This window comes from Sorex araneus, chromosome 5 (assembly GCF_027595985.1).
Source record: "Sorex araneus isolate mSorAra2 chromosome 5, mSorAra2.pri, whole genome shotgun sequence".
NCBI classification, from domain to species: domain Eukaryota; kingdom Metazoa; phylum Chordata; class Mammalia; order Eulipotyphla; family Soricidae; genus Sorex; species Sorex araneus.
In genome coordinates, this window is record NC_073306.1 from 127,340,663 (window position 1) to 127,367,198 (window position 26,536).

The 26,536-nt window shown below is 48.6% G+C and overlaps 1 protein-coding gene across 1 annotated transcript; it reads right to left on the reverse strand.

Annotated features, from left to right (window-relative positions):
- Window positions 1-3,621: 3,621 nt before the first annotated feature.
- Window positions 3,622-24,638, reverse strand: SERINC3 (serine incorporator 3). Its single transcript, XM_055140416.1, has 10 exons — window positions 24,482-24,638; window positions 17,772-17,933; window positions 15,474-15,664; window positions 13,778-13,857; window positions 12,278-12,415; window positions 9,805-9,974; window positions 8,823-8,913; window positions 7,658-7,838; window positions 5,339-5,566; window positions 3,622-4,551 (listed from the first exon to the last, which is right to left on the reverse strand). The coding sequence occupies exons 1-10, from the start codon at window positions 24,518-24,520 to the stop codon at window positions 4,413-4,415; spliced, it is 1,419 nt and encodes a 472-aa protein (XP_054996391.1). The 5' UTR covers window positions 24,521-24,638; the 3' UTR covers window positions 3,622-4,412.
- Window positions 24,639-26,536: the final 1,898 nt, after the last annotated feature.

Here is a 26,536-nt window from a genome sequence, read left to right on the forward strand (position 1 = left end):
CCTCTGAGCCTCAGCTTATGGGAAGGATAAGCCATGGGAATTCTTTTTCAGGTTGATTCTCCGCTGTCGTCTGTCGTAAGCCTTGGTTCCCTGCAGTCTCATTCCCCACACAGGTCTGATGTGTTCCTGTCACCAGTAATTAGGACAGCAGGCGGCCCTGTGGGAGGTACAGGTGGCTACCGGGTGGCAGGCCCAGCCAGAGGAGTGCGTCAGCAGCTCCCGTGAATAAGCACGCTTGCTGGCTGTTCATCTGCAACGACTGTGTGTCACTATGCTTCAAGCTGGTGAGCAAAAACAAAAAACTCCTGTAGGAAAATGATGTACCAAATGCTCACCCGCTTACCTGCTAAGACGCCCATCATTGGGGGCAGTCAGGTGGCTTTCTCAGCACTCTCGAGTCTATACCGTCTCCTTGCAAGACAACTTTATAACAGAACTATAAAGTTCATTGCTGGGGGCTGGAGCCATAGCACAGCGGGTAGGGCATTTGCCTTGCACACAGTCGACCCGGGTTCTATTCCCAGCATCCCATAGGGTCCTCTGAGCACTGCCAGGGGTGATTCCCGAGTGCAGAGACAGGAGTAACCCCTGTGCATCGCCGGGTGTAACCCAAAAAGCAAAAAAAAATAAAAAATAAAAAATATATATAAAGTTCATTGCTGGTACCGGGACTAGTCACAACTGCTCAAAGCCTCACTCTGGCCTGTTAAAGGAGAACCATCACTACTTTTGGTTTGGGCCGCACCAGACGGTGCTCAGGAGCTTTTCCCGGCTGCAGGCTAGGTTCACTCCTGACGGTGTTCTTGGGGGATCCTGGGTATCGGGGCTGGCCGCATGCACACCGATGAGCTCTCTCGCCTTCCGTGGGCGTCAATACTGTCTGTGGGGGCTGCTGCTACTTCCCGAGGATGCAGGTCACCCGCAGGAACAGGGACATGCCTGGTGGCTGCCTAACGGGCTCCCAGATAAGAGCATGGACACGGCGACACAGCGGGAGACACAGAGCCTGGTCTCTGCCCTCCACCTGCAGGTACAGAGAGGCCTCGAGGAGCTCGTTCTCGCTCTCTCCCCCACTCTCCTTCTGTTCCGGACTCACGCTCACAGCCTAACTCGGTGAAGAAAGACCGAGTCCTCTCCTGTCCTGTTTCCGTCGTGAAACCACTTCATTTCGTAAAAGAAAACCTCAGTTGGGGGCTGGAGCAGTAGCACAGCGGGTAGAGCGCTTGCCTCGCACGCCGCCAGCCCGGGCTCAATCCTCGGAATCCCTTATGGTCCCCTGAGCTCCACCAGGAGTAATTCTTGAGTGCAGAGCCAAGAAGAACAACCCCTGAGCATCACCAGATGTGGCCCCAAAACAAGACCAAAAAAAAAAACAAACTTCAATCAAGGGCTTGTAATGAATAAAACGTTCCTTGTTCTAATTATATCTGAGCTATGGTTTGGTTCAGAATGTACAAAACACTGGGAAAAAAAAGACTGATAGCCATTCTCTGGCTGGAATTTTGTGGAGAATTTTCTCTTCTAACCCAACATGTATCTTACAAGACCAACTCAGGAAGTGAACATTCCATCCAGCTGGGGCCTCCAAACGCGTTCTCCCACTGATTGGGCCACAGGGCCATCACGGCTACTACCTCTGATGTATTTCCAGAGCAAGCAGATGACCTCAGACACAGGGCCCTCGGTCTACAGTCCTGGGGGACACACACGCTTGTTCTTGGGAATGGAACATCAGGTGACTTCTCTGGAATGAAATGACACCCGGAGATCTGATGATTCAAATCCTCCCCTGCACTGGGGTGACGCACCCCTGCTGACAAGCTGCCACTATGTATGCGGAGTGTCATCCGGCACGTGCGAAGAAGTTCGGCTTTCAGAGCCAACAGGCCAACCATTCTTAGGGTTCAGCCCAGTGAATAATGAGCACTCGCCACCCCGCCCCCGAATTTTAAAGATATCGTTATTTAACATTCATAGCCAAATGATGTCATCATGAGAAGAAAAATAAACACTTCATTGAGCTTTTGTTCCATGGGCTTTACAGTTTAATGTCGCTTTTCTCTCGTATCACGCAGGGGAGGGGACAGTGAGTGGCACACCATGGTTTTGAAAACGAGGCTCCTTAATGGTCTTGGTCTGGAGGGTCCTGCTGGTGAGCAAGGTGGGCGCCGCCTGCCTTACATCGGGGAAATAGAGGGTGAAAGCTCCCCGTCTGCTCTCCTGACCCTTTGCGGCTCCATCTCCGTATCCTGACATCCGCCAGTAACTGTGCTGACTCAGGTCCCAACATCTGCCACCAACCCCTTTCCCTGCCGCTGCCGGTGAGACGGTCCCCTCTGTCCCATCTGCTCCCTTCGGCAGCCATCTCAGACGTCGCCTCTGCCAGATCTGACTCAACATCTCTTTCCTATAAATATTTAGCCTTATTTTAGCTCCCGAGCAGATCTCATCTGAGTGCTCCCCTCCCTCTTCCCCCCACCACCATCCCCGCCCCAGCGGTTAAACAGCAGCATCCGGGAACCCACCTCCCCCCACACCTCTCCAGTAAGGAGCCCTCGGTAGCAGGCAGCTGCCCATCTCTGCCCATCTTCACTTTTCATGCCCGAGTTCCAAGTTTTGTGTCACCTACCAGGCGCAGTGACCGAGGACCCGGCTATTTCGCCAGAACGAGCCGGTGTTGCTCCGGCAGCTCACGCAGCCGTTCCTCAGCAGCTCTGCCCTGCTCCCCACGCCAGCCCTGTTTCTCTAATAAGCCTTGAACAGTTCTGTCTACCCGTCGGCAGTGCCGTCCTGGCTGCCCGTTCCCTCCCGGCCGAGCCCCAACTTCCCTTGGCTGAGACAGGCCATTTTCAGGGAGCCTAGGACGCCCCCCCACATGCCCGTTTCTCCTGCGTTTCCTCTCGTTCTGAGGCAGCACCATACTCGTCCCACCCTCCTCTCAGCAGCAGCTCCAAGGCGGCAGGGCCAGCGTCGGTGCGTTTAAATGTACATCCCGGAACGCTGACAGGCAAAGGACAGACACTCAGTAAATCTGCTGGAAAATCGGGCTGGAGACGGGGCTCAGGGGTCAGCGCGGGCCTTGCACGCGGGAGGCCTGGCTTCAATCCCGCACAGCAAAACGGAAAGCAAAGAGAAAGGGCAGGAGAGAGAGTCCAGAGGTGCAGGAAACCGCCTGCCATGGAGTGGACCCGATTCAATCCCCCACATCACACATGGCCCCGAGCACGGCCAGGAATGACCCCCGAGCAGAGCCAGGAGTAAGTCCTGAGAACCACGGTGTGGGAACCCCTGGGTGTCCCTTTCCCTGTAAGGAAACAAACTATTCTATTTTGTTTCTTTGTAAAGAAACAAACTAGTCTATTCTCGGGGCATGTTTTCTCGTCTTTTAGAGCTTCCTGATCGTTCCTGCCGTGTTTCTCACCTAACCAAAGTGGCTTATTCAGAGGAGATATTTGGTACAATTTTTGATGAAACTTCATCCAGAGTGAGACCTTAAGCTTTATGAAAACAGCTGCATTCTGCAGAATGCTTAATAAACCCGACTGCTCAGGTACTTCTAAAAAAAAAAAAAACGAGAGCGGATGCTAACTCACAAAAACTGTTCAAGAAAAGCAAGCGTGGTCATACTTAAGTCTTTCAATTTTAATCAAATACCTTCATAGTGCAAATATAATGATTCACATGCATTTTGTGTGTACATACTTATAACAAGATAACTACACAGACCAAAGGTGCACTGCTTGCCCAAGTGAATCATTTTAACCAAACCTATAAAGCATGTATTGATATAACATTTCTGGCAAAGCCATAGACCTGAATCTAGTGGTATCGCTGCCATAGTAGAAAGATGTAAAATAGACCCTCCGGATGTACAAGCCATCAGCCATCTCTACAGCACCCTTCCACGGAAGGACCCACGCACATACTCTGTCCCCAAGTACTGACCTCAAGCACTGAAGGGATAAACAGAGTTACATCACACAGCAGAGAAAGACTTCCACAAGGAAACTGTCATAGAAATGCTTTTTCTTTTTTTTCCTTTTTTTACCTCTTAAGGATACTGCAATAGAAATATATTAATGATGGCCTCAAATATCCAACATTTTTATATCTTACATTTTTAAATCAAAGTTGTAGGAACCTATAGATCTGAATAAAGAACTCTCATCACAGCACAGCTGTAGATCACTTTAAAATGCAAAAATGTTCTCTCTGCACTAAATCCTTACAAATGAACATCATATACATATAAATGACAATGTCAGTTCCTGCATCAAGCATTACTCACTCCTGCCCTCTGATAGGAAGTTGGATACAGTCAAGTTTGCTAAGCGCTCGCTGAGTATTTTAGTTGAAGCAAACATGAAAGGGAGAAGGGCTCTCGGCAGAGGCGCCTCGGGGAAGCCTGAGGTTCAGCTGAAGTCCCGGTTGGTGAAGAGGAGGGGGGCCACCAGGGTCCAGGCGTACAAGGCGAGGCAGACCCAGCTGGAGCTGATCTTGACCCACACTGCTGGCCACTTGCTGGTCATGCTCTGGAACTGTGCGTCCGGGCTGAGGAAACAGGAGTCAGCCAACGAGCCACACAGCCAGCAGCCCCTCACGCTAAAGCCGCAGCACCTGCCACTGAAACGTGGCTGACACCAGGTCAGGTTCGAGAAGGGGCGTGAAGTAAGCGGTGAGCCGGACCCCTGCCCTCTCCAAGCAGCTAGTAACAGCAGCAAGTTAACTCCCCGCAGGCAGAACCCCGACTGCTCCGGGCCGCTTCTTTAGCAACCCCTTGCCATTTTTGGAATTGGGCAAAGTCGAGACTGACGTATCGTCCCCGAAACTTTCCTTTCCCGCCACAATCACTCCTCTGATTAGTTATTTCAAGTCAGCTCTAAACACGGGAAAAAACATCCGTGCACAAAGACACAGACTATTTCATGTCAGAATTTTCTCTCTCAGGTAACTCAAGCGTACCCCCATGGAGGCACTGCAAGAATCCCAACTCGATTTTAAACTCACGACTAGATAAACTTCTGAAGTATTTCAGGGACAAGTCAGCACTGAGGGCCGGAGCACTAGCAAAGCGGGTAGGGCGCTTGCCTTCCATGTGGCTGAGCTGGGCTCGATCCCTGGCCTCCCATACAGTCCCCCAAGCACTGTCAAGCGTGAGTCCCGAGCACAGAGCCTGGAGTAACCCCTAAGCATTGCTGAGTGTGCCCTTCCCCCACTGAAATAAAAGTCAGCACTGAACACAGCTCAGTCCCATTGCTCAGAGGAGGGGCTTGGAGGCCGGGATGAGGGACGGAGACTCTGGGGGCAGCCCCCGGAAGCCGAGCACTCTCCCACCTACCTGTACCAGTTGGTCAAGGTCAACATGATGTACAGGGAGGCCAGGCTGAGCATGAGGTGGAAGACGGAGTAGCTGTACTGCACCCCGTCCTTCTCGTTGTCCACGGCCCGCCGCGGCTGGCCCTCCTCTTCGTCCCCGGCGCCCGTGAGTGGCGTGTCGTTGAGGATGACGCTGTCGCTGCCTGACAGGGTCAGCTTGGTCACTTGGCTGTTGCTAGAATTACGGAAGCTGGAAAGAGATCCCGAAGACAACAAGTTAGAGAGGGGCCATCGGGGTGGCCTGTGCCACCAGCCATCTGGCACCAGAATGGCTCCTACTCTGGGGAGAAGGACCGCGGGATGGCCCTAGTCCTAGCTCTGAGCTAGTGCTGGTCATCGCAAGCAAAACGCTCAGCGGGGACCACCTGGTGACCTGGTAACTGCCTAGGTGCCTCTGAAACACTCCATGTTCTCAAGGCCTGTCTCCAGACGTCACACAATGGAGCATTAGACCCAAAGAGCAAGAACAGAGTACTGATACAGGCAGCAACAGGACTGGACTTCAGAAAGCTGTGCCAAATGGAAAAGGCCATTCACAAAAGGCCACAGACTACAGGCCTCCACGAACAGGAAATATTTGAGTAAACCTACAGAGACAAAAAGAAACTGTGTTCTACTGAACTGTACTCTGCATAGAAATGAATTTTAGCGTGAGTTCTACATACAAAGAAAAGGTGCAGGGCCAGGAGACAGGGCTGAGAGCTGAGAACCTCACCAAGCCAGGTTCAATCCTGGGCACCCGGAATGGTCCTCCAAGTCCCAAAGCAAAGCCAGAGGGAATCTCCCGTATTACACGGCACCTGGGCACCACCTGGAGGGCCCTGGAGGCCCCAAACATCGACGGGCACAGTCCCACAGGTTCCAGCACAGCATGGCTGGAGGTGCCCCCCAGGAACTGTTGAGGAGGGGTCCACAGAAATCTAAAATTAAGCCAGCCCAGCTGCTGTGCCGTGGAACCTTATTTTCAAAATTCGAACCCAGACCAAGGTCTAACTTGCCAGTCCCCCACACCTTTTCCAGGGGGGTGAGGCGGGGGGAGTGGAGTCACATCTGGGAGTGCTCAGGGCCGACTCCCGGCAGGCTCGAGGAAGCGTATATGGTTCCCGGGATGGAACCCAGGTCGGCGGTGAGCACACAAGCACCTACCTACTGTACTAGTGCTCCGGCCCCAACAAATTCACGTGTCAAAAAAATTTGTGGGGGCTGAGACTGGAGAGATTAGCACTGTGAGTAATCAACTATAACTGTAATTATAAAGAAGTACAAAAGTAATCACACCAAGCCAGGTTCAATCCTGGGCACCGGGAATGGTCCTCCAAGTCCCATCAAAAGATGATTCCTGAGTGGAACATCAGGAATAAGCCTGAGCACTGCTGGGTGTGGCTCAAAAACTAAAAAAAAAAAAAAAAAAAAAACTAAAGGGGCTGGAGCGATAGCACAGCGGGGAGGGCGTTTGCCTTGCACTCGGCCGACCTGGGTTCGAGTCCCAGCATCCCATATGGTTCCCTGAGCACCGCCAGGAGTGATTCCTGAGTGCAGAGCCAGGAATAACCCCTGTGCATTGCCGGGTGTGACCCAAAAAGAAAAAAAAAAACCACTAGAAACCAACAAGAAAAAAGTGTTCGTTTTTTCACTTCTCAAGGCCATACTTAGCAGTGCTCAAGTGCTACTTCTAGCAAAGTGCTCAGAAGTGACCCCCAGGAGTGCTCAGGGGACCATCTGTGGTGCTGGGTGCATGCAAGGCAAGCAACTTAACTCTAGCACTACCTCCCCAGTTCAAGAACAGGTGTATTTATAGTCCACGTTCCTAATTTTTTTTAAAAAAACAAAGTCCTTTACTTGTTCTCTAGTTTTAAGAATTATGTAATAAGGGCTGAGGAGGTAATTCCCAGGGCAAGAGAGATGCTTGCAGGTGAGACTGAGTTTGAGTCCAAGCACCGCACAGCTGCTGAGTGTCACGGGAGCGACCTCCAACTCCCGAGTCAGAGGCGGCCCCTGAGCAGTGTTGGGCGGGCGGCCCCACGCCACACCCCGCCCCACATGAGCGATTTAGTTATAAACTATGATCAAATGAAATATAATGGCATAGAAAATTCCATCTACACACAGACATCCAGGTAGGCTGAGAGTAAGCGTTCGGAAGTAGATGGGTCTAGTAACGAAGGTGAGACAGAAACCTCGAGCGCGAGCTCAGTCTCGTTCCTGCGTCCCTCCCACACCTGTGGAAGAAGCTAGCACCTGCACGGTTCTGGGAACCCTGCCTGCGTGCTTTTTAACTTACCTCGAATACAAGAGGCAGAAAACAAAGACGAACAGCCCAACAAAGCTCTCAGTGTCCAGGGAATGCCCAGTGCTGGCGGAGGGAGCGTCGGTCGGGACAGGAGTGGTGGAATTCCCGGGCGCCAGGCTTGGTGCAGTGATATGTGTGATTATGTTCAACAGGCCGGGGTTGCAGTGATGATCTGAAACGGAAAATGCTTGACTGTCCCAAGTCCTAACTCTCTTACTCAAGAGAGGATCTGAGGGCTGTGCTTCGTGGGACGGGAAGGACATGTGCTTCAAAGGACATGAAACCTAGCGGTCAGCCTCCTGCATGTGGCCGCCACGGAGAAGCCAAGGCAAAGACTACCAAGCACCCATCACACTTGAGAAACGCTGATCAGGACTTGCGTGGCTCTTGGAATTGAACTGGCAAATCCTTCTGGTAATATCGCTGTGCAAAGACTTCACTTCCAGTTTTGGGCTTTACAATTTAGTAAGTGTAAGCTGAATGAATCCTCCCTGGAGGGCCTGCGACGCTTCCCTCTCCAAGGAGTTCTGCAATATCCTACCGAGAAGTAACCCTGTGACAACCATGAGGAGAGATCTCCTCCAGCTATCTCTTTTAGAGTTGGGAAAACCAGTCAGAGTCAATGAACACAACCCCATGAGGGGACAGAGTGATACTGCCTTGTCCAGCTCTGAACTGGTTTGTCGGCGTCAAGGGAGAAGCCTGGAGCTGCTGAAGAAGCGCTCTCGGCCGCCAGGCCCCAGACACCTCCTGCTGCTCCAGGACAGGTGACCATGCCTCAGTACGTGGCCTGCCTGGGTCACATGGTGGTACCATTATAAATACTGCCGTATCAATTCTCATTATAAATCATCCCTTTGTCCCTGCCTTGGCAGTATACAGAACAGATCTCCTAGTTTCACTGGGCTGCAGGTGTACAAGGTCACACGTCACTGAGCTAAAGGACTCTGTTCTCTTGGGCTACAAGCCTCGGAGGGCTGTGGGAAGCAAAACCAGAAAGGGCAGTATCTGCCGGCATGCTGCAAACACGGCAGGGCTGAGTTTGTGTCTGAGTAGTCTGTTTCCATCTTCTCTAGTTTCTGCTCCCCCCCACCCAGGAGACACTTCCCACTTGCTCTCCATCAAGCGAAGGCGTTGCTGACACTGCCTTACTTACCAGGCTCGTTGGATATGGCCGACAACGTCAGGTACATGGTGTAGAGTGTGATGATGGAGGACTGCAGCAGACCAGAGCGCGGCTGGTGCTCCTACGGGACCAGAGGAAACCATATCACAGGAGCTGCGGGAGCTGGTTCGCTAAAGCCAGTCTATGTCCCGGGGACACACTGAGAAAGGTCCCTTTTGCTTGAGAGCTGGAAGATGACCAGCTGCTTTTCAGCCGAGTCAGCTTGCAAAAGAGCTTATGAAAGAAAGAGGTGCTCACGGCATATCAGAATCCTGAAGTTCTCCAGCCCTTGCCTGGTTTCTTTTTTTTTTTTTTGTTTTGCTTTTTGGGTCATACCCGGCGATGCACAGGGGTTCCTCCTGACTCTGCACTCAGGAATTACTCCTGGCAGTGCTCAGGGGACCATATGGGATGCTGGGAATCAAACCCAGGTCGGCTGTGTGCAAGGCAAACGCCCTACCCACTGTGCTATTACTCTAGCCCCACCTGTTTTTTTTTTTAATAGTTTCATTTAATTATGATGCAAGCACTAAATGGTGCATTTCATAGTTACTAAGTTGTAATAATAAAAACTTTGCCATAAGTAGATAAACTGAGATATAAATTCATATGCAGGATTACACAGGTTTCAACTCAGCATTAAAAAAATGTTCACATGGAGGGGCAGAGCTATAGTCCAGTGAGTAGGGCATTTGGGCATTTGCCTGTACCCGGCTGACCTGAGTTTGATCCCTGAGCACTGGTAGGTATTATCCCTGCGTACAGAGCCAGGAGTAGGCCTGAGCACTGCAGAGCGTGGGTCAAAATTTTAAAAACAAATATATAAATAAAATGTACAGGGCTGGAAAGATAGTACCATGAGTAAGGCACTTGCCTTGCATGTGACTGACCTGGGTTCTATCTGTGGCAAAAAGTTTTTTAAATTCTATATCCCCTTCTTTTCACTGAAGGAAAAAGAAAAAACCCACCATACCTGGATTTTGGGAAGGATTGATAGAACAGAAACCACAACGCAGAGGATCAGATTGATGCTAATGAAGAACTTATTTTCCGTGCAACCATCCGGCTTGGTGTACATCGTGTAGAGCACTGAGACCAAGGCGATCGACAGGATGTAAAACAAGCTCGTGAAAGACAGTAAGGCTAGGACAAAGGAGACAAGTATGAATGCTCGCACCCCGACAGACACCTGACTCTTCTCACTTCAGAGACATCACTGTACTTGAACTGTGCTCCACCATTTAAAAATTCCTTGGTTTTTGGCCAACACAGAGCAATAATGAAGGGCTACTCCCGACACATGCTCCGAGGACCATGCAGGGCACCCGTGTATGCTCAGCCCTCGGAGTCACCTCCCCAGAGCTGCACTCTAAGCTTGCTTAGAAACTGCACTCATAGACTTCTGGGTCCTAAAGTGGCTTCGCTCACTCTAAGCTAAATGTCATGGCCAGGGGCTGGAGCGATAGCAAAGTGGGTAGGGTTCGATTCCCAGCATCCCATATGCTCCCCTGAGCACCGCCAGGAGTAATTCCTGAGTGCAGAGCCAGGAATAACCCCTGTGCATCATCGCCAGGTGTGACCCAAAAAGCAAAAAAAACCAAATAAATGTCATGGCCAGTATTTAGTGGGAAATACCTTTGTAATGGCACTTTTTAATTCTGTAGCTGCTGGCTACAAAGCCCCATTTGAGGCTGCTGAAATCTCAGGGCTGGAGGAATAGAGACATTATTGGTGCCCACTCGAGTAAATCGACGAACAACGGGATAACAGTGATACAGTGATAGAGTTTTGGGGAACACACCAAGCAGTGCTCAGGGGCTACTCCTGGCTCAGGAATAATCCCTGGCAGCACTCAGGGTGAATAATCCCTGGTGTACTCAGACAGTACACAGGATCTGATTGTGGGTTGGCCACATGCAAGGTAAACAAACACCTTAAGCCCTGCACTATCTCTCTGGTCCCTCACAAGTTATTTTTAATATTTTTATCAAAATAATGGAGTGCAATCATTATATAAAGTTCTTTCTCTGGTGCTGGTTTGTTTTGTTTTTTAACTGAAAAATGCATGGCTCTAATTATACAGTGAAATACGGTTAAGAGGCATCTTTAAATGTGGCAGGGAGATAGCTCCAAGGGTGAGAGCAGAGGCTTTGCACGCAGAAGCCCCAGATCACTGCCTGGACAAACCCCAGCAGAAGCTGGGTGCGGCCCCATACACCAAACAAATCCAACACAAAGATAGCACACATTTCTTCTACGCAGAGAAGACACATATGTTCTTTTATTTAGAAAACAGACAGGGAAGACTATCTATCAATATGTTCTCACTGAGTGGTAATTACGGAGGAGAGTTCAGTTACAGAGGGATTTATTTTCTTTTGTGATTTTTGGTTTTTGAATTTCTTGACCCAGAGCAGGTACTACTCTTATAACAGAGAAAGAGGGTAGAGCAAGAAGCTTCAGTAGCTGGGACTTCTTAAATTAGGTATCACTGGGTCATTGACACAGAATTTCAAAGTAAACACGGATTTTTAAAGTCCCTTTCTATCACTACAGGTTTTAAGTTTTAGTCTCAGTCTGGAAAACTCAATTCATTTCCCATCAGGAAACTTTTGCAGCGCCGGGGTCACAGTGTGAACAGTGCAGTCAGGACAGGCTGTTCACCCCCGGGGTGCATGGACAGACGTTCCATCAGCAGAACCCATCTGTCCACAGAAATAAGGTTAGCAGAGCCAGAACGGAGTCACGAAGCAGAAAGGTTTTCCTCGATCTAAACACATGTAATTACGTGTCAAACCTCAAAATAAATCAACTGGAAGAATCCCAATGATTCAAAGTATCTGTGATACTCCCAGCAATGCATGTAATTTGGGACTAACTGGGAAATTATATTTTATAAAACCAGCTCTACTACATAATTCAGGATAAACTAGGAAATTATATTTTGTAAAACCAGTTCCACTCTTGAAGAGTTTAATTATATCATTTTTTTTGTTTTTTATTTTAGGCCCCACCAGGTGCTCAGGGCTTACTCCTGGCTCTGCCTTCAGGGGTCACTCTTGGTGAGGCTCAGGGGCAGAGGGGGTCTGGGGATTAAACCTGCGCAGCCACGTGCAAGGCAAATGCCCTACCCACTAAACTAGTGCTCTAACCCCAAGAGTTTAAATATTTTAAATGATGGGTATTTTTACTGGACACCTTGTTGTTTGTGCGTTGTTTTATTTTGGGGCCACACCTGGAGGTATTCAGGGATTGCCCCCAGACTCAGGGTTGAGGGGTTATCCCTGGTGGTGCTTGGGGACCATATGCAGTGCCAGGGATGGAATCTTGTGTTGGCAGCATGCAAGGAGAGTGACTTAACCCCAGTACTGTCTCTCCAGCGCTGCACAGCCTATTTGATGTAGCTTGATGTACTAAGAGCCACCATGGTGAGTTTAGATACCTACCGGCATACCAACATCTGTGGTTTCCTTCTTCCATTCGATTTACCCACGATTCATTCCAAGAGTGAGCAAAGTCTATCAACAGTATCAGCTGGATGAGAATGAAGAAGAAGGCCCCGATTATACCAATAACAAACCAGGCTACAAACCGGGAAAAAAAAAAAAGTTTGTTTACTATAGGAATAGCATTTCACAACGTTACTGTCCAATAATCTAAAAACAACTGAATTCAAAGAAGAGAGCTGGTAAAGACATTAATGTCTCCACAGTAATAGAGCAAGTTTACAGTTACAAATGCAAATGCACGCACTAAGAAGTGTCATTTTCAAACTCGTTCTAGCTTGTTCCCAGGGCAGCTCAGGGCCTGACATTCCCAAAGATACAATAAACCTTCGCTTCTGTGTGAGGAAAATCACGGTGTGTAGGATAACATTGGGTGTGTCCCTTTAGCCTTGCCGCAGGGAACTTAGTTTACTGTAAAGCAATGGCCTTTTTGTATGGACACAGGAAGACAATTAATATTATGCTTTGTAACTTGGGAGCTGATTGACTCCAATAATATTTACTCCTGGGCATCTGCTTTCTCAACTCAGTTGCCCTTAGTTCCTAGCACCCCAAAATCAGGGTCCCAACGAGGGATGGGATGGACCCAGGGCAAGCTGTTCACTACCCTGCCATCGATATGGGCCAGGCCAAACAAAGCTTCACAATTCTCAACTATAAGTTGAGAGCATGGTCATAGACAAATGCTGTCATGATCCAAAAGTAACGACAAGATTAGGACCCTGCTGGGGAGTGAGGAAGACTAACCTGGCCTGAACATACAGTGTGATGTCCTCAGAAAGAACCAAACTTTAAGTTCGATATATCTATTCCTGTGTCCACACTGAAAGGACATTGCTTTAAGGTAAACTTAAGTTCCCTGCGGCAAGGCTAAGAGGACGAACCCAATGTTATCCTACAACGGTACAAAGTCACCAATCTCACTTGGTGCCGTAACAGGGAAAGAGGTTAATGACAAGACAGTGAAGTACATGGGTTCCAGGGCTTTTCATGGCCAAGTTCGCCAATTAGTATTGCCAAGTGAGAAAGTCAACTATTGATTAATGGGGCCAGAGGGATAGTACAGGGGGTAGGGCGTTTGCCTTGCACCTGGCCAACCCAGGTTTAATCCCCAGAATCCTATATGTCACCCAAGCATCACCAGGAGTAATTCTTACTGTAGAGCCAGGAGAAACTCCTGACCATCACTGGGCGTGACCACCCCCCCCCTGAAAAAGTCAAAAAATAAAAAATTAACTTGATTAACGCGGTTCCAAAATATTTGAAAGGGGCACTGAATGCCTCCTGGCTTTAATCAATCAGAATCTTAATGTTAGGACCAAGTGATATCACTGAATACATTTCATTTAATTATCAGTTCTGCAAAAATCAGTTATAAAAATGTAACTTTATGATTTGTAATATTTGTATATAATGAATTTTCTCAAGAATTAGTCATACCTGTGGTAAAATGACCCCCAGGAATGTAGAAAGAACCAACCATGATACCAATGATAGCAGCAATTTTGAAGAACCAAAACCTATTAAAATTAAAAAGTACATTTATTAAATTCTCATTTTTACCCTTACATTAAGAAAAAGAAATCTATGGTAATTCAGTGGCAAAATACATGCTTTTCATGTATGAGGTCCTAGGTTTATTGCCAGCACATGCATACATGTACCACACACACAAAGGGAAAAATGGAAAATAAGTTCCTAAAGCCAGAAACAAAGCCTTAATGTTATTTCCAAAATGATTGTCTGGGTTTAAATTTTTCATTTGCCCCAAACCTGTTTCACTCAATATTTCACACAATTTGGGCTGGAGCAATAGCACAGCAGGTAAGGCGCTTGCCTTGCACGCGGCTGACCTGGGAGCCATCCTGGGCATCCCATATGGTCTCCGGAGCCACACCAGGAGTGATCCCCGAGTGTAGAGCCAGGAGGAAGCATTAAGCATTGCTGGGTGTGGCCCCCCAAAAACCAAAATATTCCATGCAATTTAAGGACAAACAAGACAAATAGTAACAGAGAACAACTAATTCACATTCAACATAAGAGAACTATGTAACTATAATTTCTTTACTACTAGCATTACAGATAGGAACTGTCTAGAATCCTGAAGAGCTTTAAACTAACTGAGTTAGCTAACTACAGAATAATTACGCATTAAAATCTGGGGATAAAATTATCACCTAATTCTTTTACAACACAGCACAGAAGTGCCTGCCCTACAATCACGAAATTCATCACTGGTGAAGTATGGCTCAAACCTGTGTCTTGATTTTGAGTCTCCCAAGTGTGCCCCGGAAGCTATGTAGAGGGGGCCCTTTCTGGGATTCTTGCCCATCCAGGTCCAAGGTTCAACACTTGGGCCCAGGGATGCTACTGAACCCTGTGTTGCTGGGGAGGATACAGCCGTCCCAGCAGAGCCTAGAGGCCTGGAGAGCCCCACGCCTGGCAATGCTCAGTGCCCCTCTGGGCCTGACTTCTAAAGGACGGCTGAAAAACAAAACAAAAAACATGACAAAAAAGAAACAGGCTTTGGAAGTGGACAGAAGCGACTTCAATCTTGGCTCCAACCCTTACAACTGAGAAGGCAGTTTAATAACCTCTCAGACTCAGGTACTACATCTATAATAAGGAGATAAAAGCACATTAATCTTCAAAAACTCAAATTTTTTTTTAATTTTCATTTGCAAAATATTCGGTTTTCAATGAAAATTCAAAATACAAGTAAAAGGGAAGCTGAAGGATAAAGAATAAAGTAAGACTCCTCTACCCTCTCCATTTCCTCCATGACACAGGGCTCAACTGAAAAAAAAAAAAAAAAATACACCGAAAACCAACTTCCCATAGACCTTTGAGCCACTAATTACACATTTCCTTACTTACTTCAAAAATGGCAACAGGGGACTGGAGTGATAGCACAGCGGGTACGGCATCTGTCTGCCTTGCACGCGGCAAACCCCGGTTCGATTCTCAGCATCCCATATGGTCCCCTGAGTACCGTCAGGAGTAATTCCTGAGTGCAGAGCCAGAAGCAACCCCTGAGCATCCCCAGGTGTGAGCCCCGCAAAAAAAAAAGAATGGCAACAGTACCTGCTAAAGGGTCCCTCACTATAATGGGTAATAATAAATAAATATGACATACCCATTGTGTATTGCTGCTCTGGGATCTTTACTCGTTTTTACTTTTAACATAAGCAAAAAAAACACAAAGAAAAAAATGGCCAAAGCAAAGTTGATCCTATAGACAGCTTTATAATCCACCAGCACATCACAGCTTTCTTTTTTTGGTACGGACGTCGTGATTTGAAATCCCCCTTCACAGAATCCAGGAATCTGAAAAAAAGTAAGTTCAATGTCATGGCGATATCCACATTTATTTATTTATTTATTTATTTATTTAGATTTTGGGGTCATACCCGCTGATGCTCAGGGGTTACTCCTGGCTCTACACATAGGAATTACTCCTGGTGGTACTCAGGGAGCTATATGGGATGCTAGAGATGTATCCTGGGTCGGCCAATTACAAGGCAAAAACCCCTACCCACTGTCCTATATATTCTTATTTATAGGACAGCCCTTAATATTCTCATTTAAACAGAGATTCTATGTCCCTAGAAGAAAACCAGGACTTCTAATATTGACTACTTCAACAGCTCCAACACTATCCAAGGGGCTTTTTCTCTTTCCCTTCCAATTCATTTAAAATCTTGCCATCGTAATGAGAATTAAGAAACTGCATGTGGGGGCTGGAGCAATAGCACAGCGGGGAGGGCGTTTGCCTTGCACGCGGCCGACCCGGGTTCGAATCCCAGCATCCCATATGGTCCCCTGAGCACCGCCAGGGGTAATTCCTGAGTGCATGAGCCAGGAATGACCCCTGTGCATTGCCGGGTGTGACCCAAAAAGCCAAAAAAAAAAAAAAAAAAAGAAACTACATGTTACGAGAACTAAGAAAATGTAATGAGAACTGAGAAACTGAAACGGACTCCTAGGTTAACAAGAGAAGGAAGGAAAAGGCTTTCCTTCTTACACACCAGGCTGACGGCAGGGTACGGGAGGCAGCACCCAAAGGCCGTCCCAAATGGCCAGGATATACCGACACTGATTGTTTTTCTTGTGGGCTCATGGAGGACACACCACATGGGCAAAATGCACTGACTGTTTTTCTTTTGCCTATTACCTCAGTATCCCTGCTTCACTGATACCTTAGAGAATAAAAAAAGAGATCCTTTCAGCGAACAGGCTCCAAGTCTCTTTCACCTTCGAATTGGGGGTCCTGAGTGCTGAGCTTCTAATAAACTACCTTATCCAGAGCGCATGCTCTCCCCGAGCACTCTCCCCTCTCCCCTCCTCCCTCTGCCGTCCCTTCCCCCTCTGGCTCCCTCTGTCTCTCTCTCTCCCCTCCCCATCTCTGTTTTTCTCTCTCTCCCCCCCCCTCCCTCTCCCTCCCCATTTGGCAGCTAGCACCAGCACAACCACCATCAAATAGGATAAATAATTTTCAATTTGAGCACAAAAGTGCAGTGCTCTTTGTGCTGTTCTCATCTTACCAGGAAATCACTCCAATCAAAGGTCAAAGGCCAGTGTCTTTGTTTAGGAACTAAACACGTAAACATACTTGAAAAGAAAATGCTTTAGGACCACCCTTTTAAAATCTGTTTTCTGAAGTCTGAAGGTAGAGTCTGAAGGTAAGATTCTATCTCTAGAAAACAGCTAGAAATATCTTGGGTTTTTTTGTTTGTTTTCATATTTTTGGAAGGCCATAACAGCAGGGATCTGGGTTTATTCTGGGCTCTGCCCTCAGGAATCACTCCTGGCAGGGCTCAGGAGACCATGTGGGGTACCAGGGTTAGAAATCAGACTAGCCATGTGCAAGGACTTACCCCACTGTACTATAGCTCTGGCACCAGGACTAGAAATACCTTGGTATTCTGTGTCTTGGCTATACCCAGAAGTAATTTTAAAAACCAACAACTAAAGCCAGTGCAGCAGGTAGAACGTTTGCTGACCTGGTTTGATCCCTCGTATGCCATCTGGTCTTCCAAGCACTGCCAGGAGTGATTCCTGAGCATCACTGGGTGTGGCCCCCAAACAAAACAAACACCCCCCCAAAAAAAAACAATTCCGATGAATTTAAAAGAGCATTCTAGGGGCTGGAGCGATAGCACAGCGGGTAGGGCATTTGCCTTGCACGCAGCCAACCCAGGTTCAAATCCCAGCATCCCATATGGTCCCCTGAGCACGGCAAGGGGTAATTCCTGAATGCAGAGCCAGGAGTAACCCCTGTGCATCGCCGGGTGTGACCCAAAAAGCAAAAAATAAATAAAATAAAAGAGCATTCTATTTCTTCACCATTAGAATGCCCAAATGAACAATTACGAACTTTTTGCAAAACATAAGTACCAATTAAAAAAATACCCAGTCCGTTCCCTTTGATTACCTTTTTCAGCTGAGCATCCAGCGTTCCAAAGCGCAGGATACAGCAGATGGCGGTGCCCAGGAGGAGGATGAACGCATAGATGAAGCGAGTCACTGTGGAATTTTTTGTGTTGGGGCAGCAGCTGCACAGCAAACATGATGCACCACTGCACAGGCACGGGACCTGTAAGAAGCAGAGCACAGCCAGGTGACGCCTCCGAAGGACTCCTCCACGGCACCCGTGTCCCCGAGCAGGAGGCAAAGGGCAACCAGGCTCACCCCAGCAAGTACAGCGGGAAGGGGATCACTTATGCCCTTCCACCACAAGTTTCCCTGTCTCAGCCCGTTTCTCCATCTCTCAAAAAGACTCCGCCACCCTTCTCCCCACCTGTGAAGAGAATCCTCCTCCCTCGGACTGTGGATCAAGCGAGCGCTCAGCACTGCGTCGGCGATGATACTAAGAAACGGAGAAGACCAACACACTCGCCCCTTTCAGAACAGACTTGAGTGTTTCTTTTTTGTTTTTGTTTGCTTTTTGAGTCACACCTGGTGATGCACAGGGGTTACTCCTGGCCCTACACTCAGGAATTACTCCCAGCAGTGCTCAGGGGACCATATGGGATGCTGGGAATCGAACCCCAGGTCAGCCACATACAAGGCAAACGTCCTACCCACTGTGCTATTGCTACAGCCCGTTTCTTATAAAAGTGCTTTGTGTTCTGAGTTAAGTCACAATCCCTCATTCTGTACCCAACTCAAATCAACATCATATAATGTTATAGTTTACTTTACTTTTAGGCCACACCAGAAGCGCTCAGGATTTACTCCTGGCGGGGCTCAGGGGTCCATATAGAGTGCCAGGGATAGAACCTGGGTCAGCAACCCCACCAACTATATTACTGCCCCGGCCCCAATGTCAGACTATATATATATATATACATACATATATATATATATATATATATATATATAATATGTTGGGGACACTGTACTGCAGACAGGAATATTTTCCCCTTTTCAGCTGCCTTCTAGAAATAATTTCAGAGGCAGTTTCCCTTTTGTCACAGAAGCATAGCTGGTCTTTGACATGCAGATCTTAGGTGCTAGCCAGGCCTGACTTGACATTGTAGATTCCAGGCTCTGGCCCAGCCTAGTCTTTGGGATGTAAATCTGAGTGCTTTCAGCCCAAGGAAGGTTTCTGTTTTGGTTTTTTATCTTCTTTCCAGAGGCCTAGATTACTGGCCTGCAGATACAAGAAAATAATGTTGCCTCAATGTTCTTCCTATAACATCTTTTGGTGCCTTTGGTGACATCAATGTATTGTGCCCTTTGGAAGTGCCATGATCAATAAAAGGAGATCCACGAGGCCCTCTGCCTTTGCCAAGAGCCAGAGCGAGCCTGGTCCTCCATGAGACACATTTCTTCTGCGTTCCTTATCTCAGCGCCTCCAACCGCACGAACGCATGAACGTTCACTCACGCAACAATTATATAGTCTCATAAATTCACCAACTTGTGCTTCTGTTGTTTGTGTCTCAATTTCATTCAAAATCCAAGTGTATTATTATGGATCTCAGACCTACTATGTAATTTCTTACTTTGCCCTGAATGCATGAGTCAAGAAAAATCATTGAGCAAAGGTCAGCATTACCATTCCTGATAAAGGGTTTTGAACGGACAAGTATAGCATAAAATTAAGTAGAAGGCTGATGCACACTTTCAGAGTTGATACAGTTATTAAAATAAATTAACTATTTATTTTAATAATAAAGGGATGAAGGGATGGAGCTCAAGGATCAAGCCTCAAAAACTAAAAAATAAAAATGTATTAAATTCAGATACATTATATGTCACAGAGAGAATATTTTATTTTAAAACATCCTGGGCTGGGGATATAGCTCAGCAGCAGAACACCTTTCAATGTTTCATTTTTGTTTGTTTGTTTTTGGAGGTCACACCTAAGTGACGGGGCTACTCCTGACTCTGTGCTCTGGGGACCAGGTGGTGCCAAGGATCAATGCCAGATATCAAATCTCTGGCTCCCATGTGCAAAGCATGTACCCCGGTCCTCGGAGCCTCCCCAGCCCAGCAACAGAACATTTGCTTTGCACTGAGAGAGCCTGGCGTCACCCCTCAGCACTGCAAAACAAACCCCAAGCCACTTCTCTTAAACCTAAGAATCAGAGAATCCTAATCATAGCACTTGCTGTTTTCTGAGAATCCTCATTACCCAATCTGTGAGCGCAGCATCCAGCAACATTCCATGGTAACCCTTGTAAGGAGAGAGCTGGAGCCAGTTAGCTACCCTCAAGAATAATCTGGCAATGCCTTCACATGACACATAAGTTCTACTCAAATGTATACCCAAGAGAGCAGAGATAGGTATGCAAACACACATTTGTACATCAATGTTTAAAGTAGCATGATTTATAATCACCAAAAGGCAATTTACAATGCAAATTCTAACTCCTGATGAATGAATAAATATATGACCAGACTCTCCATTATATACTCAGTCCAAAATAGAAGCATTGATAAGTGGCACGACATGAACCAACCTTGCAAACAGCATGCAAAATAATGAAGCCAGGGGGCCGGAGCGATAGCACAGCGGGTAGGGCGTTCGCCTTGCACGTGGCCGACCTGGGTTCGATCCCCGGCATCCCACATGGTCCCCCAAGCACCGCCAGGAGTAATTCCTGAGTGCAAAGCCAGGAGTAACCCCTGAGCATCTCTGGGTGTGACCCAAAAAGCAAAAAAAAAAAAGAAAAAAAATAATGAAGCCAGACATGAAAAGTCACACAGAGTATGAGTTCACTTGCGTCAACTCTGTATACAGGGTATACACTTGGGAAGAGAGAGCAGATCCACGGTTTCCCAAGATCGAAAGAATGAGGCTTGGGGTGCTGGAGAGAAGAGTGCAGTGGGTAAGGTGTTTGTTTGCCTTGCACGGGGCTAGCCCTGGCTTGACCCCAGCATCCCATATGGTTCACCAAGCACCACCAGAATTCCTGAGTGCAGAGCTAGGAAGGAGTAATCCGAGCATCACAGGGTGTGGCTCATAAAAACAAAAACGAACAAACAAAAAGAACTGCCTACTATTGTTGTGAGTTGTCCCTTCACCCCAAAATCCTATGTTGAAGTTCTATGTCCAGTCTCCAAATGAGACCTTTGGAACTAGGCAACTGCAGATGCAATCAGCTAAAACGATGAGTTAGTGGGCACCAAAACCAATTATGACTTATGCCAGGGAAGAAATGTGGACATAGCTAGATGACACAGGGTGAGAGCACAGAGAGAAGATGAAGCAGCGATCTCTCTGGAAGCCAAGGGACACCAAAGATCCCACCCCGAGTGAGGGAAATGGCACACATGTCCCCACACCCTCTCATGCCTTGCCCTCATTCTAAACCTCCAGAATGATCAGTCAATTCGTCAAGCCTCCCAGCTTGCAAGATTTTGTAATCCAACCCAGCAAATAAACTCGTGGACTGATTTGTTTCTGTCCTGGGCACCTAAGTATCGAAAGGAGAGACCACGTGGTGTTTTGTCTCTTATACTGTGACACCTGGCACAGGTATTAGTGCCTGTGGAACACACCTGCCGTACTATGCTGTCACTACCCTAGCTCAGTCTTCCTCTCCTCTTCCTGTCCTCAAGCCAAAATTCCTTTCTCTAGGAGTCATCTTTAAAGCCTCTGTCCAAAGCCCAAATCTGTTTGTTTGCTTGTTTGTTTGTTTTGCTTCACACCTGGTGATGCACAGGGGTTACCTCCTAGCTTTGAACTCAGGAATTACTCCTGGCGGTGCTCAGGAGACCATATGGGATGCTGAGAATCGAACCCGGGTCGGCTGCATGCAAGGCAAACACCCTACCCTCTGTGCTATTGCTCCAGCCCCCAAAAGCCCAAATCTGACAGCACCCCAGCTCTGTCTGAAACGACATCCAGAATCGCAGTTATTCTCTCAGCTCCTTAGCTTGGCCCTGGGTCCCAGCCAACTGCTACTGTGGTAGGGCTTGATGTTCCGACTGATAGGTACTGAAAGGCTCTGGTCAGGCGTTCTTCAGCACTCCTCCTTCCTGCACTTCCCAAATTATTTGTTTCCCTTACAGGAACTCTCAGGAAAACAGTCCCTACTGGGTGCCATCCCTTGGTTTCAAACAACTGTAGCGTCCCTTCCTTCAGTCTCCCCAGGGTGTCCCTAATTTCCCATCCCGTTCCTCCTGGGTCCATTTGTCTCTGGCTTTTAACTCTGCACTTCAGAAAAAAACATTCCAGCCCGTAAGCGGGGCTAATGGAGTACAAAGTCTCTGCTCTGTCTGCTCAGGGCCCAGTCCTGGGGGCAGCAGGTTAGCTGGATCTGCCAGTGAAAACAAATCTTGCTTATAAAGCTTTGAGTAAATGCCTGGTTCTTCCCCGTCTAATCAGGCTGCGATCCATAAGTCCTACCGCTTCTCCGAAGGAAATGCATGGCTCCAGGCTCACTGCTAACGAGCCCTGCAGAGCCCAAAGCTGGTATAAAGGTTAAGATGAAGCCATTTGAAATTCAACCGAAACAGGAGAAAGAAGAGCCTTCTGGGGGCTTTCGCCATAGCCTCGATGCAACAACTTCTGGATAAGAGGCTGTCATATAAATTCTCTTCTCCAGAGGTTTTACGGCCAGTAAGATGAGACCTCTGGACCTACAAAATCAAGTATCATAAACTTTCTTCTCTTTGCTCTCCTAAGAAGCCATTTATCTTTCCTAGAGAAACCTGTTTATTTTTCCCAAAGAAATCCTTTAATCCCCAGTGGCTCACCTGTGAAGCCTTCAATTGTAAACCGACCCCCCCCCCCCAGAAACACCTTATCCACACAATTCTCTTGCCAATCTATTCTTTTTCATTCAGACACCCCCCACCCCCACCCCCAAACACACAGCATTTCTGTTAAAACACAGAGATCACATCATTCCCCTGTTCTGTGAAGGATGTCAAAGTCTCCACACTGGCCTCCAATGCCACATAAGGTACTGTAGGGTACACGTAAGGTATATAAGGGAACGAAGGCATTTAGTTCCCCTGCTACTTTTCTGACTTCATCTAATATCCTTCCTCTCACTATTCCCATTCTCTGGCACACAAAATTCCCTGCTGTGCCACTCACTGAAAAAAAGCAAAAGGATTAATAGAACACAAAAGTGACAGAGAGTAATACTTCAGTTACCTTGATTCCTATCACAGGTTTACACCAACCCAGAAAGTGCTCCAAGGTTATTAGGGTGGGAAAGGCATTTTTTTTATTTTTTAATTTCAAGTTACCAAGTTACTCCTGAATGACCTTGGCTATGTTTTCTCTAAAGTCAGTTAAAAAAAAAAAGTAGTTTGTCCCACTCCTGGATTGTATTGGTTGACTAGAAATTTTTTAATGTGATGGGGGGGAAAGCTGCATTGTAGACGTGACTTCGTGAAGCCACTACCACTGTATCACTGTCATCCAGCTGTTCATTGATTTACTCAAGCGGGCACCAGTAACATCTCCATTTGTCCCAGTCCTGAGATTTTAGCAGCCTCTCCTTACTCCTCTTCCCCAACGATTGGAGGCTTCTTTCAGGGTCAGGGGAATGAGACCTGTTATTGTTACTGTTTTTGGCATATCCAAGACGCCATGGGGAGCTTGCCAGGCCCTGCCGTGCGTGTAAAAAATGATATGAAACAAAATTAATTTGTATTATATATTATAATTATAATGCGATATGTGTTCATTATAGAACTTTTAAATGAAAGACCTAGGAAAACTAATACATACAATTATCAGTGAAACTTATTTATCTTGGGGTCAAGAAAAAAAAATCACTGCTGGAAAACAATTTGCATAGTGCCAAAGGCCCTTTAGGAGAGAAAAGGCCTTTAAGTCTCAAAGTAGTGGGAGAGGCTGGGACGGGCCGGGGTCGCCCCGAGGAGTTGCGGGGTGAGAAGTCTGAGAACCCGTGCGTCTGCTCCGTGCAGACTGCGTGACCTCGCAGTCTCCCTCACCGACCCTGCATTTTCCCTCCGTGCAAACACAGAGCGTTGCCAAGGGAATCGCCCCACTGCAGGACTTGACCCGCCCCGCGGCGCCCAAGGTAGGCAGGCATGCCGGGATGACTCTGCCCATCTTCCGGGCGCCGGAGCGATGACATCAGGGCATCGCCCCCATGCCCAACAGCGCCGATCATCTCAATCGGATTATGTCATCGAATCATTAAAAATAAATTCAAAAAAAAATCTCTGTATTTTGCAATACGCATCTGCGATCTTCTTTCCCCGGGAACAGAAGAACACACAGGCCTCCGTAAAAAAAAAATAATAATAATAAAATTAAAACCCCTCGGGAGCCCCGGACAATGGCAGGCTGCGGGCTACGAAGGGGACACACGCCCCGCGCCCACCTCCAGGACGGCGCGGGCGCCGGGCCGGAACGCGAGAGGCGCCGCCTCGTCCGCTCCCGCCCGGGCCCGGGCCGCGAGCGCCGCCGCACCCGGACGCGCCCGGACGGCCCCGAACGCCGGACGGCCCGGGGGGCGGGGCCCGGGACTGTAAACAACAGCGGCCGCCGGGCCTGGGGCCGCCCGCGCCCGCCCGCCTGGGCCCCCCCCGCCGCCGCCGCCGCCGCCCGCCCCCGCCCGGGCCCGGCTCACGCGCGCCGAGGGGAAGCGCCCCCCCTCTCCCGCGGCGCGCGCCGGCCCGGCGAGGCCTCAAAGTCCGAACTCACCCAGCTGGCGAGGGAGAAGACGCCCAGGACGGCCCCCATGTTGACCGGGCCGAGGGGAGCGCACGGCTCCCGACGCTGCTGACCGCGGCGGCGCTCGCTGCTCAGGCGTCTCACCGACGCGACGGTTCCCCAGACCGGAAGCCCGCCGTCGCGTCACGGCCTGGCACCGCCCATCGCCCTGGGCCGGGCCGCCCACTGGGCCGCCCCCGACATTGACAGGCGAGAAGGCGGGGCTGAGGCAGCCCCTGGGCGGGGCTTGGTCAGACCCTGGTCCTGGTCGGAGCCTTGCCAGCCCCTGGGCGGAGCCTAGGCAGCTTCTGGGCGGTGATTAGCCAGCCCCTGGGCGGAGCCTAGGCAGCTTCTGGGAGGTGATTAGCCAGCCCCTGGGCGGAGCCTAGCCAGCCCCTGGGCGGAACTTAGCCAGCCCCTGGGCGGAGCTTGGCCAGCCTCTGGGCGGAGCCTCAGTTGGGTGGACTTTACTCAGTTCTTGGGCGGAGCCTCGCCAGCCCCTAGCCGGAGTTTAGTCAGCTCCTGGGTGGAGCTTAGGCAGCCTCTGGCCGGAGTTGTCAGCTCCTGGGAGGAGCTTAGACCGCCCCTGGGCGGAGCTTTTTTCAGACCCCAGGGTGGAGCTTAGCCAGACCCTGGGCGGAGCCTATTCGGCCCCTAGGCGGAGCTTAGCCCGGCGCGGGAGGAGGCGGGGCTAAGCCCTGCCGGAGGCGGGGCGACGGGCAAGGCTCATACTCAGGGGCTGCCTGAGCAGAGACTTGATTTCCTTCATTTCATGTGTGTTCATAGTGAGCCCATTATGTGTCAAGATCTGGGGTACGGAAGTGCACAGCAATTGGTGACCTAGTTACAAATGCGAGAACTGCTAATGAACATAAATGCCCCCCCCTCCCCGCATAGTGTGATGAATAGTGTAGAAGTATTATAAAAGGGAACATTCTTTCAGTGGAAATGAGTGTGGAGGCCAGGGAGCTAGCTGGAAGGGCTTATCTGGCAAGCACAGGGCCTGGGGTTCCACCCCCCTGTGGCTTCCCTAGCACCGCGGGGTGTAGCCCTGGTGGCCCCCTAGCATCCCTGGAGAGCCCCCAAACAAAAGCTATTTAATAAAGCTTATTCTGAGAGCGGAGGGTAGTCCCAGAGGCTTTTCAGAGGAAGTTATATTAATTTGAGAGCAGAAAGAATGAGTTAAAGTCAGCTGGGGCAAGAAGGGCATTGTTCCCTAATATGTGGGATATATATATATATCCTTCAAGGGAAATGAAAGCATCTAAGCCCACAAGAACAGAACATTAAGTAACTTGGAAGGCCGAGTGTGGACGTCCTGTTTCACGTTCCTTTGAGACTAGCACATGTTCAACTTTTTCTAGTAATTGCCTGTCTCCCTTTTTAACAGAGCAAAGACTTCATTTTCCAAATCTCTCCCAGCCGCAAATATATGGTTAGCATTGCTTTGTTTTAGGGGTGTGTGTGCTTGAAAAAAATTATTTTGTTCAATTTTTACAATTTTTGCTTGTACCTGGCTCACTGCTGGAAGGCGTCCATACTGGCCTGGGGGCTCCTGCAGGCAAAGCATTTGCTTCAGCCCATTGAGCTCTCTTCCCAGCCCTGACTGCAGATTATCTTCTCCTTGGTTGGTTGGTTGGTTTAAAAATTTTCTTTGCTTCCCGTGCTCGGCTCCGGCCGGCCGGGTTTTCGGCCCGGGCGCCCATGCCCCTGCAGAGCCGGTGGATGTGGAACAAGCGGGAACCAGAGACAGCTTTAGGAATTGGTTTCTGGCAGAATTTTCCCAGGACTTTATACAGAAATCCAAAACCGCGCAGACTTAACATTTATAATTGTCATCAATGTGAAAGGGTTCCATTTGAACAGGTCAGACTTGGGGGGGAAACTCCAAATAATAACAGTAAGTTTTTGTTGAAATATTGAAGGTTCTTAATGTAACAGCCACCTCTGGATTATGAGCTAAGCAAAAGCCCCACGCTGGCCAACGTGGTGTGGAGTACACCATACTATGAGGCACAGGAAGGGGGATGAGGGGGAAAAATTAAA